Raw genomic sequence first — 16686 nt, forward strand, 5'->3', positions numbered from 1 at the left:
CTATTCATTGTATGGCTTATGCGTCTTCAAACACGACTCGTCCTGCAGCATATTGACGAACATCTTCTCGTACATCTTGTGCGCCGTGGCGGTTCCGACGACGCGGCTGATCTTCTTCAGGGCTTTCAGCAGAGCGCGCGGCGCCCCCTGGCTGCGCAGCACCCTCAGGCTGTGGGACAGAGCTTTGGCCAGGTCCAGGTCGTAGTTGGCCGTCTTCCACAGGTGAAGGAGCTGCAGGATGTGCTGCCGGGGCGGGCAGGACGAGGCCACGGCCCGGACGTCCTCCTGGCTGACCCGGACCCCCGGCAGGCTGTTGGTGACTTTCAGGAGGTCGTCCAGGGTCAGGTTCTTCAGGCCGGCGCAGCGGGACACCTTCCTCTCGCAGTGGTTCACGCCTGCGGGGACAGCGGACATGCTTTAACGGCACACACATACAGGGTTTGGACGGGGGCGTCTTACCATTAGGCAAAGGTAGGTGACTACCTTGGGCCCCAGCAGCCAGACGGCCCCGCAAAAGACAAGAATAGAACTCATATTCAAATATTTCCCGCCAGTTTAAAAGGAACTGACCTCCTAAAAACCCCTCTTTTTGTTACAATAAAAAAACGTCAATCTTGAGTCATGGCCACCCCCCACTGAGTCAGGCTATAGTGGTAATGGGATATTCCACTTAACTTCTAGCAGAATATTGTCTCTTGACTTGAACCTTATTTTGTTTTGCCACTGCACCATTTTCTGCAAGAGATGTAAAGAACATTTAGCAAAGCTTTTTTTCATCAAAGAATCAGCTGTTGCTAGCATTGCTGCTAGTAATATTACCTCAACTGGAAGGTAATGTATAGAAAGGGTGGATTGAAAAGGGTGAATGTCGGGATTCAGGGAGCCCCATGTTTGCCTTTGCCTAGGGCTCCCAAAACTCTAAGTCCACCCCTGGGTTTGGATAGCGGGGGAGCTGGGGTACATATGGGGTTTGGACAGGGGTGGTCTTATCAGGCAGTGGTTGACGACTGCCTTAGGCCCCAGCAGCCAGAGGGCCCCACAAAAAAACATAATAGAACTGATATAGTAGATGTTGTATCAGTTTAAAAGAAACAAAAGAAAAAAAGCCCCTCTTTGTTACAATAAAAAAATTTCAGTCTTGAGTCATGGCCATCCCCCCACTGAGTCAGGCTATAGTGGTAATGGGACATTCCATAACTAATTCCTTAACTTCTAGTGTAATATTCCCTCTTGACTTGAAGCTCATTTTCTGCGAGAGATGTAAAGAACATTTAGCATAGCTTTTAGCTTTTTTTTTCATCAAAGAATCAGCTGTTACTAGCATTGCTGCTAGTAATATTACCACTGCCTCCAAGCTCAGCCTCAGCTTGAAGGTAAAGTACAGAAAAGGTGGATTGAAAAGGGTGAATGTTGGGATTCAGGGGGCTCCATGTTTGCCTTTGCCTAGGGCCCCCAAAACTCTAAGTCCACCCCTGGATTTGGATAGTGGGGGAGCCGGGGTACAGATGAGCTCTCTTGAAAGAAATCTGAGCTCCCCCGAAAGCGATAAAAGTTTACATTTTGGGCAGAGGCTTTCATATTGAGAAGAACACACTGTTTCACGGAACAAATGAACAGATACGTGGATTAATAAGTCCATCTCCTGACCTTGTATGATGCCGTGCAGCTTGTCCTGGTCTTTGTTCTGCTCCCTCCACAGCCGCAGCAGCTGGAGGACCTGCTGCTGGGGGGTGCAGGCCTTCTTCAGCCTCTCCAGGCTCTTGCGGTCCACCCTCTGCCCCGGGAGGCTGTCCAGCAGCCGCTCCAGGGGCACCGAGGACAGCCGCAGCGAGGCTAGAGACTGGAAGACCGCCTCCTCGCACAGGGTCACATCTGGAATCAGGAGAGAGAGAGAGACGGATAGGGACATCAGCGCTTAGATGGTCCCATCTTGGCGCACCTGGACCAGGCCGGTTCTATCCAGATTTCTGTCACTTGTGGTTCACTTGATGGGACACAGGTGGTGTTTAGACTAGATTCCGAATGACAAATCTCCACTGATTACATGGTTCGGTCTCCAAGGAGTCGCATCAGCCTATTATATGTCTGGATCTGTCTGTGTGTGTGTGTGTGTGCAGCCTTTTGGTTTGTAACTAGACCACAGCAGAAACAAGACTTCCTCTCTCTCTCTCTGTTCCCTGCTGACAAAGCCAGCAGTGACAGTGGTCTGCTTGACACTGACTAGCCAAACCAAACTGAACCCATCTGTGCACTAAATCAATCAGAGCTGAGCTGAACTGAATCAGATAGGGCTGAGCTTGTATTAGAATGTGCTGACCCGAACTGTGCTGATGTGGCTGAGCAGGCCCAGATTATCCCGCTAGAGGCCCCAGGTCAAGCAGGCACAGTTCTACATTAAACAGGACGGAAACTTAAGATAAAAAGATAAACTTGTATATTTTCTATAATGAATGTGAACCAATGCACCATACTGGTCCAATCACATCACAGTCACATCACTACACGCCCAAGTACATAGAGCTTTCTCATTAAAACTATCCCAAACAAACCTACCACCAGTTATTTGCCCCGAATGTGCTACTGTGAAGGTCAAAAAACAGCAAACGTTTTTCTTACGAAAACTGAACAGTTGTAATCGTTATGTCTTGCAACTGTTTTACAAGGCTGTCCTTCAGAGCATCCTGTCCTTTGGCCTGATTTGTGTGTTTGGTAACATGCGCAACCAAGACCAAGATAAGTTGCAGTGCATGATCAAGATGGCGAGTAGAGTCACTGGGTGTGACCAGATGTCAGCTGCCCAGTTATGTGAAGACCTCATTCTGAGTAAGGCTGAGCACATCCTCAGTGACCCTGCTCACCCTCTACACAACAGGTTCCAACTAAGCTATCGGGGAAAAGGTAGGATTCTGCAAAGGAAAATAAGAACAACCAGGTTTAGCAAGTCCTTTGTTCCTTCAGCAATTAGACTGTTAAATGAGAGGGACATTCCAAAACATAGAATCTGATGGTTTTGGCTAGGGCTATGTGCAATGGTTATCCTTGTGCAATACTTGTATGGTGCAATATACTATATAATATATATATATATTTTTTTAACTTTTATTTTCCAAGCAGTGATAATGAACCATCAAGGACCAGTGGGTTAAGTGTTACTGACTGGCAGCACTGTGGCTGTTGTCACAGGGAGACATCAGAAATGAAGAACAAATGTTTTGCGAAATCCATCTCGGTGTAGTATGAATACCGATCGGCGTTCTAATGTGAAAAGGATATCGGGCTTGTTCCTCTGATGTCTGTATGATGTAAGTGTGGGTTGTTCTGTAATTGACACTGACATCCCCGCGGTTTCTCCAAATCACGCTCTGACTCGGTATCCCCAACTGCTTTCAATTTCACAATTTTAGTTTAAAAAAAAAAACTGTTAAACTGTTCCAGGATTCGCTGCAGACAATCTGCGGTTGTGTAGCCCGCTAGAAGGCAATTTGTGAATGAATGTTTGAGGAGAGCATCACCCTCCCAGAGGGACACGGTCTATACTTGTTTGTGTGTATGTGTGTGTGGGTGTAGAGGGTATGTTCTACAATAGACTGTGGTTTGTCAGGCGATGGGAATTCAGCGTCATATTTGAGGCTTCCCCACTTAATTGTCAGCATCTGTCATGTTGCAATTCTGAGTAATAAAGCCTAACCAGCGTGTCTCTTGTCTCATTGCCCCTTGAGTCAGTTTCCTCTGTTATTGCAGTTTGAGGATGTGACAGTTAAAACGTAATTGATCCATCCTGGCCCATTATGACAGCAGCACCATAAACATCCCATTCCACCCTGCAGCCTCTCCTCTGTCCGCTCTCCCTCGCTCGGCCCTCCAGACACGCAAGAATCTGGAAGAAGAATGGAATGCGAACAACGGACCTGACCGAGGAAATCCCCCGTCTCCAGCGAGAGAAAATGTCTGGAGTGTTTGAAATAATCAAGTACTGACTGATGTCGAGTTGTTGACAGTTGAGGTTTGCTTGAGCACATCATCACATGAGTGTGTGTGTGTGAACTGTGTATACACTGTTCGCAATAATAGAAATGTCTCGACCCTGATTCCACCCTGCGTTAGTCCTGCAATCTTCCATAGGATTCCTCTTGCAATGCAGCAAGCATGGAAAAACCGTGACCCTACATCTGTATATGTGTTGCACAGTGTATGTGGACTCACCGGTGTGGCACTGTGTGTGGTGTTGGGAGCACTCCAGCACTAGGTTCTTGTCCTGAGGGCCACAGAGGCTGTCCACAGTGGAGGTGCCCTGCCTCAGCGTCTTCAGGCCCAGATCGGTGCAGTTCGTGTGGGGGAGACACGGCTCTGTGGAGGAGCCGCCGCTGGAGAAATGACCAGGCGGACAACGCTCACACACCGTGTCACTCTCCGGCGTGCCTGGAAGGGATACACACATAAGCTGCTAGTTAAAGCGTAATTCACAAGGAGTTCCTGAATAATTCTGAATCAAGTTACTTAAAGCAATATTCCACTTAGTTTTAACATGAGAGTTATTCAGCTCTTGACCACCATGAAAACCAGAATATAAACTAATCAGCAAGATCAGATGCAGCTGGACGAGTTTGTAGCATTCAGATTTTTACTTCCCATTCATTTGAACGAGGCCATGAAAACAGACTGAAAACTGACATTTAACACGTTGGTGAACAGATTCAACAACAGATCCTGGGTCCTTTTGCATTTCTATTCTTGCTTTACACTAAAATTTGTATTTAAAAATAAAAGTAGATCTGGTCTCCCAACCAGGAACGATCTCTCCTAAATGGTATCCCTCCACTATGTTCTCTTCCATCAATAAAAATGCTATTTGGTGAAATGATGTTCTAAAATGTTGGACCAACAGTCAGTTGAAAATCACAGTTGCAGGTTGAATCTGCAACTGTGTAGTCAACAACGTGTTAAATGGCAGTTTTCAGTCTATTTTCGTGGTTTCATTCAAATGAACGGGAAGTAAAAATCCTAATGCTACAAACTCGTCTAGCTGCATCTGATCTTGGTCATTAGTTTATATTCTGGTTTTGTGACAAATAACCTCCATGTTAAAAGTGGAATATTGCTTCAAGAACAGACTGTTAGATGCCATGTTAATGAACCAGAATCTAATGAATAGCTCCTGGATATCTGTGAATCTGCATAATGACCACTTCATGAATCATTCCTGATTAAAAGGTGCTAAATGAAAGGTGATAGTAAGGTAAATTAAAAGGTGAAAGGTAAATTAAAAGGTGCTAAATAAATTCAAGTAAAGTAGTGCATCATACTGAATGGTTAATGCATGATTACCTTACCATTAGTTACTATAGGGTAGGGTGATGCAATACTTTACTTGAGAGGACACAAAAATACTAATATGGAGGTAACAAGCCAGTAATGATTTGTTATTGGTTATGTGTCATTTAGCACCTTTTAATCAGGAATGAAGGAACTTAACTGATTTTAAAAGAAAATAAATAAATAAAGTTGTTTTCAATATTGCCATGAATATGATTGCCACAGGACTATTTTTGGTAAATTTCTGTGTTCTATGTGTGACGCATGTTAAAACAAAGAGAAAACGGCCAACTGAACAGATAACTTCCACATCTTCATTTTCAGTGTGTGGACAACTGACCCTGTATGCACCAAACAGCTGATTAAACAGAAATCAGGATGCCGCGGTTCCAAGAACTACAACCACAGCAGCATGTGACGAAGGCGCCTAGAACAAGAAATGACACCGAGAGCGACAGAGCTGCTATATCTCGTTTCATAATGTTTGAAATTACCATGGTGACTTGCCCAGGCACAGAACATGAGATGCGTACTATTACCGCAACATGTGACATGAACCGACACAAAAGTTGACTCAGACGTTTAGACAGAAGTGGGCTGGAAAATCTATTTCTTCAGCGGAAAGACCTTTTCAGTTGGTATATCTTTTTTTTTTCACGTCAAATAAAATATCATAGTGACTACAGCATGACACAAGTACTATGACCATCACATGAATCAGACAAAAAAAAAAAATGGTTATAGTGACTACAGCATGACACAAGTACAATGACCATCGCATGTATCAGACAAAAAATGTCACATAACAGACAGAGGAGAACAGATCACTATACTGTAGTATTGCCAAAGTCTTGTACAGCACTGAAATCTCTTTATCTCAGTACATGTGATGTTCTGTTCAAATGGGTGCAACTGTATATAAGAATGAAATCCTGCCAAGCTTATGTCTAAAATATCATACGCAGCAACTGATTATGTAATAACTTGTCAAATTGTAAGAAAATAAAAGCCCCAAAATGGGTCAAATATGTAATAAAACCGGTTAATGTGATAAATTCTTGGATGCATCACATCACATAACATTACATAACAGGCGGCCATTACTTAATAATAGATGTACTATATTTTCATATGCAAGAAGAATGTAATAACTAGATAGATAGACAGATATTACATCATTAGTCATTATGATTATTGCATCATCAGTTATCGGGCAATTTATCACATTCACAGATTTTATAACATTTCCAACCTATTTCCAGTGCTGTTGTTATTACATTTTGTCAAGTTATTATGATATCTGACAGTTCTCATTAGACCATGACAGGATTCCAAAACAACTTCTCCCATACAGCGTGCTGCCTGAATGACACATGGAGTGCATGCAGTGGAACTGCTGCTGTAACCACTTCCTTATTTTATTTTTATCTCTAGGGTAGAAGTGAGAGTGCGTAGGAGGCAGAGCGGCACTCATATCAGATTTAACCTTTCATTAATTTCCCCGCGATCCATGACACGGCATGTTTTTTCTTGAGAACATGCCTTTTACTATAGCATACTTCACTACAGCATATATTACCGTAATGCACCAGCTAATATGCATAGTGCAAGTAAGCACAAATGTTCCCTTGACCACCGCTGACAGGCGTCACATTCGCTTGAGAATGATTCAACCTTTTACAGTAATGCGGATGCATATGCAGATATTGATCTTTCTTTGTCAGAATTTCCCCAAAATGCAGTCAGCATATTGGCACTTTGCTATGATGAGAATTAGATTTGTTCTGGTTCTCAATGATAAGTCTTCCTATTAACAGCAGAAGTGTTCTACTGGGTCAACTTCTCACACAATAAAGCCTAAAATGGGTTGCACAGATAAAACAAAAAGTCTCTAAAAAGGAAATCACTAATTGATCAATTGCTTGTTTATTCATTTGTTCATTCATTCATGCATTCACTCCTTTGTAGTTCATAAGGTATACATATCCAATAATTGTAAACAGAATCCACTGTCTTCCAATGTCATCCCTAACCAATACTGACACAGAGAGGTCACCTAGGCAGATTTCAACTCTCCTGCTATTGTGTTAAAGCGAATGTTGAGTAACATTCTGAGAGGGAGAGAGAGAGAGAGAGCGAGAGAGAGAGAGAGAGAGAGGGAGAGAGAGAGAGAGAGAGAGAGAGAGAGAGAGAGAAAGAGAGAGAGAATCAAATCAAAAATCAGGAGATCAAGGGAAAGAAAAGTGGAGCCAACATAAAAGAAGTGACTTGTGGTGGTACTGAATGACGGGCTACAGTATCTGACATCCTGTGGTTTTTAAAGTCTAAACCACAGCTCAGGACATTACATAATGTGACCCTCCGCTTCAGGGAGGGGAATCCCCTGAAATGCTGGTTCATGTCCGCGCAGCTTCATGCAGCTCTTGAGTCAGACCTCAGATGTACGTCCGCGAGGAATTTCTGGAAAATGTTTGCGTCGTGTCAGGACCGCAGGGGGCAGAAAACAACCCCATGTGGACAAAGAAGTCATGGAAAATGTCTCATCTTTGCAGCAGTTGGATCCTAGACTCCGAGATCCTAAATGTCCGACTCTGTTTACTGGTCTCACGGAGAATTCATTCAAAGTACAGTGTCACCCTCCCTTCATTGTTTGGCGTTCGTGGTTCATTGCCGAAGCGAGGCACTGAATCACAAACTGCTCCAGGTTCAATTTACTTGTCAAACTGAACAATAAGTGTATTTCTTAAAAAAAATTGCAATATATCCACTGAATAACCGACTCATTGTTATGTGTTTTAGACCCTGTTCTAGAAGAAAGTTCATGAAAAATGTCTTAAACCTTTGTGACTTCTGTAGCGAACACCATTGCAGATTACCTTGCGTTTTCAGAGCGTTACGCAATGAAAGACAAGGAGTCATTCCTATGTTCCCAGGGTCCTATGTTCCCAAGATTTATATGGCAAATAATGGGAACATGACAAAGGGTCCTATGTTCCCAGGGTCCTATGTTCCCCAGTTCTACATATGTGCTCTCCCAGGGTCCTATGTTCCCAGGGTAACTATGTTCCCCAGTTCTAGGGTTAGGGTTAGGTTGGTTGTGTGTAGGGTTAGGGTTAGATCAAATAATAATCAAATAAAATGATAACCATTGGTTTTGTTGTGGTTATATAGCTGTTTTGAAGCCTTGTTCCAATAAAAAAAACTGGATAATATTTATGAAATATTTTAACTTGAAACGGGTCAAATTTGACCCGAACACAATAGGAGGGTTAATGTGTGTTAACAGAATATTGAACTGGGGAACATAGGACCCTGGGAACTTAGGACCCTGGGAACATAGATACGCTCCCAAAGACAATACGTTACTTGTGTATTTCTAAACAGTTTTGGAGACACTCATTGACTACGTTTACATGGACAGCAATAATCCGATATGAACCCGATGAAGACAATAGTCTGGATAAGAAACTGCCATGTAAACACCATTTTCTGATCAACCCAAATAAGGTCATAGTCGGAGTAAGCAGCATCGCATTAAGACATGTGTAGAGTATTCTGATTTTAGTGGCATTATTGAAGGACATTTTAGACATAGACATAGACTAGATGACTGACACCAGAAAAAAGAAGTGCCAACATTTTTGGGGTGAGGCTGAAACTGTCATCATGCTCAGGATTCTATTTGCAAGTCTATCTGCACCTTCAATAAAGTCTTAAACTGTCCGTGTCTCCACTGATTTTCCTTTGTCCTGTTAATCGGACTTTGCTCTGTAGCATATAAACGGGAATATGAATGGAATAGTTCTATAAGTAACCCAGGTAAACCACTAAATCGGAATATTGTCTTATTTAGAATAAGGCCAATAGTCGGATTTTTACTGTCTATGCAAACGTACTCTACAGAGATATACATTCTATCTACATTCTAATCTTCTTTCTTTGTGAAAGAAAGGTCTTGTCTACATTTTGACGCATGCATTAAAATTATGTATAAACCTCCAGGACTCTGGCTAATTTCAGTTATAGACATATAGTGTCACTCAGTAGTAAGGACAAAAGAGAAAAGACCAGTAGGAATTTGTGGAAAACACCATGCCACAGTTGTGAAAGTTAGCCCAGGGGAAGACATATTTCAACATAAAGCCACAGATATTCATAACTTCTGGTTAATTCAGTTGTCCCATGCTATATCTACAAAGACATCTCCGTAATGGATAACGTATTTGAGTTTGTGTCTGTTAAAGCAAGTCAAGCCCTGCGTAAGTGCATTCCAAGAGGGAGCCAGGCTTAAGGAATGCCATTGTAGAGACAAAATGAACTGATAACTAACTGCATTAAAAGTTTCAATCCAGTTTAATCCAATCAAACTCAACTCATACTGTAGGAGAAGCACTTCATGGAAAATGCCATGTCATTCTCTTCATGGCTACTTGAAGATGATTTGATGTTTCCAGACAAACACATACTTCACAAACTCCAATCTATACAGACATTCCACTATATCTGTTCCTGACTACCAGCTGTGTCATTGAAACCAACACCAGCTGATACACCTGCATGCAATGAGGAAGCAGGGACTTATGAGAATTCAAGGGAAAAGTCCTAAACCTGACTGAAGATGTGAGCTTTTCCAGAGAAAAGTCTATCAATGATTTATTATAATCTTTTACAGACAGCATGGGCTACACCTCCATGGTAAGAGGAACCAGGAGGAAGGGTATCTACGGAAAAAAAAAAACCTTAAATTAAACCCAACACAGTTCAGTCAAAATAAAACTGACAGACACACCCGTATACTGTGAGGAAGTAAGGTTTGGAATCAAAGGGAAAATGTCAACGCTAACCTTTGAAGATGATTTAATTCAAGATCAACAAATATTCATGACTGTGGTTCATCTGACACACAATGCACACAGAAAAACACAGTAAAACAGCTAATGGAAAATATCAAGTCCAATCTGAAAATGACTTCTGTTTCCACAACCACTTCATGACTTTGAATCTCATGACTCTCCATTCCACATCATGTTGTACGCTGACAAAACTTGCTAATTCAGAAATTCTTGAAAACCCTTTAATCCAGTAACCTGAATTGAGTAAAGAATCTTTTTCTCCTCAGACCAAGACCCATTAAAACCTACTTGTTCTCTCCCTACAATTTATCTAATTCTCTGAGTCAGTTTCTCTACTTAATGATGTATTACAATTTGGATGAAAACAAATGGATAGCTTATGATAGTGTCACACAGCGTGCCCGGACAAAACGAACTAATGATCTACCACAGTTTCCTATGAGTTTAGTCAAACTGAAACTAGCACATTCACAAAGAAGACATGGCTTGTAAGATTCTTAGAAAGCTGTGACCCAAATCTACAAAAAAAAAAACATTACAATACAACCAGTTATCTTCTAGTCCATGTCTGGCTGAGCAATACATGTCAACTGAAGTGATGAACTGATAGGAGAGCTGTCATGTGGTCGAGAATGAGCGGAAAGCGAGATGCATCACTCTTTGAAACTTTCTGGCATTGGAAATGGTGGATATAATGTAGACCGGAACAAACCAAACACAGACTTGGTACTAAGATTGACTGGTTGACCGCAGAACTTGAATGGATAGAACGGTCTTTCCCATTCAAATCAACGTTTATGGACGGTCGGAGTGATGGCCATACTGTTGGGCTAGCTTCTGTATAAACCAAGGTTTTACAGCAAGACTAAAGTCGTGGGAAACAGGCATTGCAGCTGAATTTAGTTGTCAGTCATGCCTCCACTAGGTGGAGCTCTTTTACAAGCTGCTGCTGCCTCTTTAAGTTTTGACACTGTAACACACTGGGTCGTGTCTTAGCTTACATTAGCTTTAGGGAAGTAGACTGCTCCAGGATAGCATGACAGAGCCAGACGACGTCAGTATTGGGATTTCACACATGTACCACTTTATTCACCTATACTTGACAACCATACAATGCCTGGTCTCTACGGCACTAATCTCTCAACATACATGTAGATTGATATAGTTTAACACGTACCAAATGACTGAAGAGACAAGCTACTCGTTGGGAGATAGACTGGGAGTAGTACTCAACCTGTTGCTGTAACTCAAGTCTCAGTAAAAACAAGGAGCGCCACCCAGTGACTTAATCTGTTACTGCAACCAAACAATGTTCCAAAAGCATAGTAGGCATATTTGCGACTGTGCACAGTTAATGGAGGTGTTTCTGCTGATGTCTGTTAGCTGTTTGAAGTTAGCGAACACTAACTTTTCTGCTCCACTAAAGGTAGGCTAAGCTACATTCATTTATAGCATTTAAGGAGCTATATTAAGTTAAAGGTCCCTGTTTCATTATGCTAATATGCTGATTTTGACTATAAGAGCTAGTGAGAGGAGCACAATATTTGATAAAGCTACGTTAACCTCAGTGCTAACGTTAGCTTTCAGTTGAGTTTGAGTTTGCTCACAGACACATCTGCACAGTTCTCAAGCAAGTGCGACACACTTTACTTTAATGCCCAGACTTGTGTCATCACCATAGCAACAAACCCTTCAAATTTTGTAATTAGGGGAGACCGGGGGCAATTGTAACAGGGGGCAATTGTAACACACTCAATTCCTCCTATCAGAAACAAGCTAGAGTGATGACACTTACTGTGCACATACTCAGTAGGATTCTCTCTCTGCCTGAGGAAAAGAATCAGGATCACTTCACCTCAGGAGAAATTTTCAGCAAAAAACTGATTTTGAGATATGAAAGTTACTTTTTGGATGTACAGTATTTTTCTTCTGCTGTCTACAGTATAGTAGCTGCTAGCTAGCATACAAGATTTTATCATGACTGCAAGATTGGGGGCAATTGTAACAGAGTTGCCCCCCAAGCCACATGCCCAAATGTAGCTAAGCACCCTGTCTGTCTGTGTTGACATACTTCTCTATTAGAAAATGAACATAGACTATTAATTCATTTTTATATGTGTTAAAGCAATATTATATATCAACAGATGTGAATATTACATGTTTCTGCAAAAGCAAAGTTCCTTTCATTGTCAATTAAGCACAGAAATGACCCTTTCATTAACGTATTTGGTTAAAGACTGTTCTTGACTCATCAGCTAATCAATATATTCGAGTGAAATATATTTTTAACTAATTTAAAATAATTAAAATTTAGTTACCATTAGAATAGCTGCCTAGCCTTCTGCAAAAATAGAAATAGGCCTAGACTTTTGCTTTGATTGCATACAATGTCTGACATCTAATAGAATTCGTACCATAAAAAAAAAAAATCTATCTTAAGTAGCATTACTAGATACTAGCAGTAATGTGATTATTTTGAGGTGTCCTTTTATTTGAGATACAGTGTTTCAAGTGTTACAATTGCCCCCACCAAGGTGGCAATTGTAACACTATGACTTCTTGCCTTGAATTCAATATTCTTGTCCTTCTCAGTGAAAATATATCAATTGTATTACTAATTAGTGCACATATATATGTTTCTTATATCAAAGGATGACTGCTGTACTTGAAGTCATCTGTGAGTTATTAGGGAAAATGTAAAGAATGTTACAATTGCCCCCGGTCTCCTACCATTTTAAGTTCTGTGGTCCTGACCTTCTCAGAGCTGAAATGATTTTTGGTCTGGAACTAGCAAGCATCAAACACTGATGAGAAGACACTGCCACCATACAGAGCAGGCAAGGTAAGGAATTACAGAAAGGTTGTCTCACACACACACAAACACACACACACACACACACACACACACAGACTGACTGACCCACAAAGTCACCATAGTAGAACAACCATTCACTCTGTTCCTGATGTGTACATAATGTGTCTTCTATCTTCCAGAGACAGAGACTAAGAGGAAATCCCAGGCCTATCCAGTTAACAAGGAGACTATTGCCCATGATCTAGTTCCGTTCGTCAAACTATGACATCTCCAGGAAACCTCAAACCGCATTCTGCCTGTGTGTGTGTGTGTGTGTGTGTGAAAGAAAGACAGAGACAGATGGAAAAAGATGAAAGATGTCCTTGCAAATGTGCATATTCAATACTAAATATATTCTCAACAGCGATGCTAGTCTGCAGCTGCGTGTGTGTGTGTGTGTGTGTGTGTGTGTGTGTGTGTGTGTGTGTGTGTGTGTGTCCTCAGCCAGAAAATGCCTCTTTTGGGAAAAGACTAATCTGGGTCTGGAACAGGTTCTGATTCACAGAAACAAAGAAAGAGACAGAGAGACAGACAGGGAGAGAGAGAGAGAGAGCAGAGAGAGGGATGAAACCGAAAGAAAAGAGGAAAAAAGAGGAAAAAGGAGAATGAAAGGCTACAGATTTCAGAGACAGTGATGCGTTTCTAATGAAAATGCTAAAAAAAAAAGAATAACATACACATACATATACCATGTAGTGTAAACACACACACACACACACATACACACACACACACACACACATACACACACTGCACCTTTCTCAAATGTATGATTGAACTGATTAATTGTTTCATATCACAATGTTTTCCATATTATGGACAATAACAGTATGATATTCACAACATATATGAATGTTCTGCATTGCAACTACAAAGAACATGAAAGTGTGAACTAATAGCATCATCACTGAACCAAGTAACAGTTTATGCTGCATTCACATTATGGCCATATGCTGTAGACGGTTAACTGGATGTTCATTTGTTTCAGTGGGGGAATGATTAACAAACTCTGCCCAACTCTGCAGATGCAAGTTGTCGATTTTCCCAACTTTTACCTTCTACCATGATGACGAAAAAAGGATGTTCAAATAGCAAAATGGATACGTGCACATGTATTTGTGCACCTGCTCTTCTTGTCTTCTTCTCTAACTGGACGGTAGATTGAGCAGTGAGTAAGCAAGAGCTTTCTTGAGCTGACTGTTCATTTTGGAGTGCAGGATAGCAGCATATTTTGGTTTGGCTGGGCTATTTCACTTCTCTGCTTTGGCTTCTTATTCACTTACAATGGGAACCATATGTAAATATCTAGGCAGAATATAACCTATTAGACATTTTCAATTTGAATCAAATATTGAAAATGAACATCACACAATACTATTTAACTATTTTTATTGTATCAGTGTACATGGAGTGGTCAAACTTTGTCTTGAGCAAAATCACCTTGGCAACGAGAGGGCTTCTATAGTTGCAGATTGCCGTTGTAGCTGACTGACATCCCATGATACCAACCAGTATGGCTTTTTTAAGCCACAATATGAATGCAGCTTTAGGCATTTATATAGTGTGTCATGACTAAAAAACACACACAATGAAATAAGATTGCAACTACTACTGCCAATAAAGTAATATTAATTTAAATCTTTTTTTTTTTTTTTTAATTCTCATTTTAATCTTTATATTGACTGTAATTGTAGTCATCATGGTAATGTCACTGTCAGTCTTACCCAGAGCTGCCACTCCATGGCCCGGCGAGCAGGTTGTGTGTTTGATGCAGAACTCCACCACTAGGTGGAAGCCTGGAGCGCACTCACACAGCTGATCATGAGTGCTGTTGCAGTGCTGCTTCACCAGCTGTCTCTCCTTACACACCTACACACAACAGACACAACACACACAAACACATTAAAAACCTACTGAGTTGATCCTCACACACCTAAACAACATCAAGGAGATGGAAAACAGAACACATCCAATTTACAATAATGATATGATGTAAAACAGGTCATGGGTGTTATGCTGCTGCTTTACTAGCTGTCTGCCTAGAAAAACGACACACAGGACAGTCTAGAAGAGTAATATGAAAACCCATAGGTGAGGACATGCTGTCATATACAGAGCCAATGATAATATTACATAATTTCTCTGTAATGTCTTTTTTAGCCACAACACGTGCAATGGAGCAACAATCCACAAAGGCTGAGACGCACTTCGGTTCGGTGGAATACTTTCATCATTGTATGTAGAGCTGCAACAATTAATCGATTAGTAGTCAACTATTAAATTAATCACCAACTATTTTGATAATCGATTAATCGGTTTGAGTAATTTTTTATGAAAAATAAGTCAAAATTCTCTGATTCCAGCTTCTTAAATGTGAATATTTTCTGGTTTCTTTACTCCTGTATGACAGTAAACTGAATATCTTTGGGTTGAAATTTGAGGACGTCATCTTGGGCTTTGGGAAACACTGATCAACATTTTTCACCATTTTCTGACATTTTATAGACCAAACTAATCGATTAATCGAGAAAACAATCGACAGATTAATCGCCAAAATGAAAATAATCTTTAGTTGCAGCCCTAATTGTATGCATGATTCCTCCGGCTCTAACAGGCAACTGAGAACAGCACAACCGTGAGCTGCGCACGGCAAGTCTAGATTTTTCAGCGAGTGTTGATTTTTCAGCGACAATTATTGGAGTTGACAAGCGCTGATTGGAGAGCTGTTTGTCCACTCGCAGAGCTGATACGGCTCCGTGGCAGCTGGTCAAAACAAACTAAAAGTGTTTCATTAACTCTGATGGGAGCCGACTTGTACAAACACTGGCGTCGGTTTTTTTTTTTTACACTCTCGGAGTGAAATGAACGCTGACATTTTCGCCGTTTGTGGCCTTCTACAACCTGCAGTGCACATGTGAAAACTCTTCCTTAGTACACATACCTAGAGGGGGGTTTAATAGGGGTTTAATACGCACACACACCGCATCGTAGAAGAGAAAGCCAAAGATAACGAAATAATGAGAGGACCACACGAGCGTACCGAGGTGCAGTACTGGCACGTGTCGCCCCAGTGCCAGCTTTCGGCGAAATGCCTCTCGGGGCAGGGCCGGCACTCGGTGGGCGAGTCGGCGGTGCAGTGCCGCTCGACGGCGGTGCCGGGGGGGCACTGGTCGCACAGCAGGAGGTCGGAGGTCACGGGGTCGCGGTGCTGGTACTTGGGCGCCGCCGCCTGCTGCTGGAAGGCCCAGGAGAGAGACGCCGTGAAGAGCTGCAAGAGAGAGAGAGAGAGAGAGAGACGCGGGTTTTTAGACACGAAAACCTTCACTGACTTTAGTTACCGTAGGTCCTGTGTCCATGGAAACGAGCCACGGTTAACATATACTTTGGGGACAATTGAAAATCCATCTCTTTTGCTAAAGGGTGAAATATTTCAACCTTTTGGAGCATTCAAACGGCCCGCCCGTTCCAGTAAAAATAGAGGAGGAAAAATAGGTCATGGCTGTAAAGTCTGAAGCTCCAGGTCGACACAGTCTTAAAAGTGGTTTCCTTTGCGCTTACTAAGCCGTTATTGGGAGTCAGAGAAAGAGGAGAAACACAGAGATACAGGCAAAGTTTTGTGGTGATATACTGTAGATCAGTGATTCTCAACCTTTTCCATATCAATGA

At 41.7% G+C, this 16686-nt stretch overlaps 1 protein-coding gene across 1 annotated transcript; it reads right to left on the minus strand.

Moving 5' to 3' along the window:
* LOC139663716 (tumor necrosis factor receptor superfamily member 11B-like) lies at positions 1–16348 on the minus strand (the record flags this gene model as incomplete). The annotated part of the gene is made up of 5 exons (XM_071542435.1): positions 1–395; positions 1648–1872; positions 4204–4419; positions 14745–14889; positions 16061–16348. Coding segments are annotated over 5 exons (1269 nt in total), but the record flags the coding sequence as incomplete, so codon positions are not given.
* Positions 16349–16686: the final 338 nt, after the last annotated feature.

The sequence above is a fragment of the Centroberyx affinis genome, unplaced genomic scaffold (genome assembly GCF_046629955.1).
Source record: "Centroberyx affinis isolate AG114_WGS23_722 - 3 ecotype Tasmania unplaced genomic scaffold, CSIRO-AGI_Caff_v1 ptg004101l_1, whole genome shotgun sequence".
NCBI lineage: Eukaryota > Metazoa > Chordata > Actinopteri > Beryciformes > Berycidae > Centroberyx > Centroberyx affinis.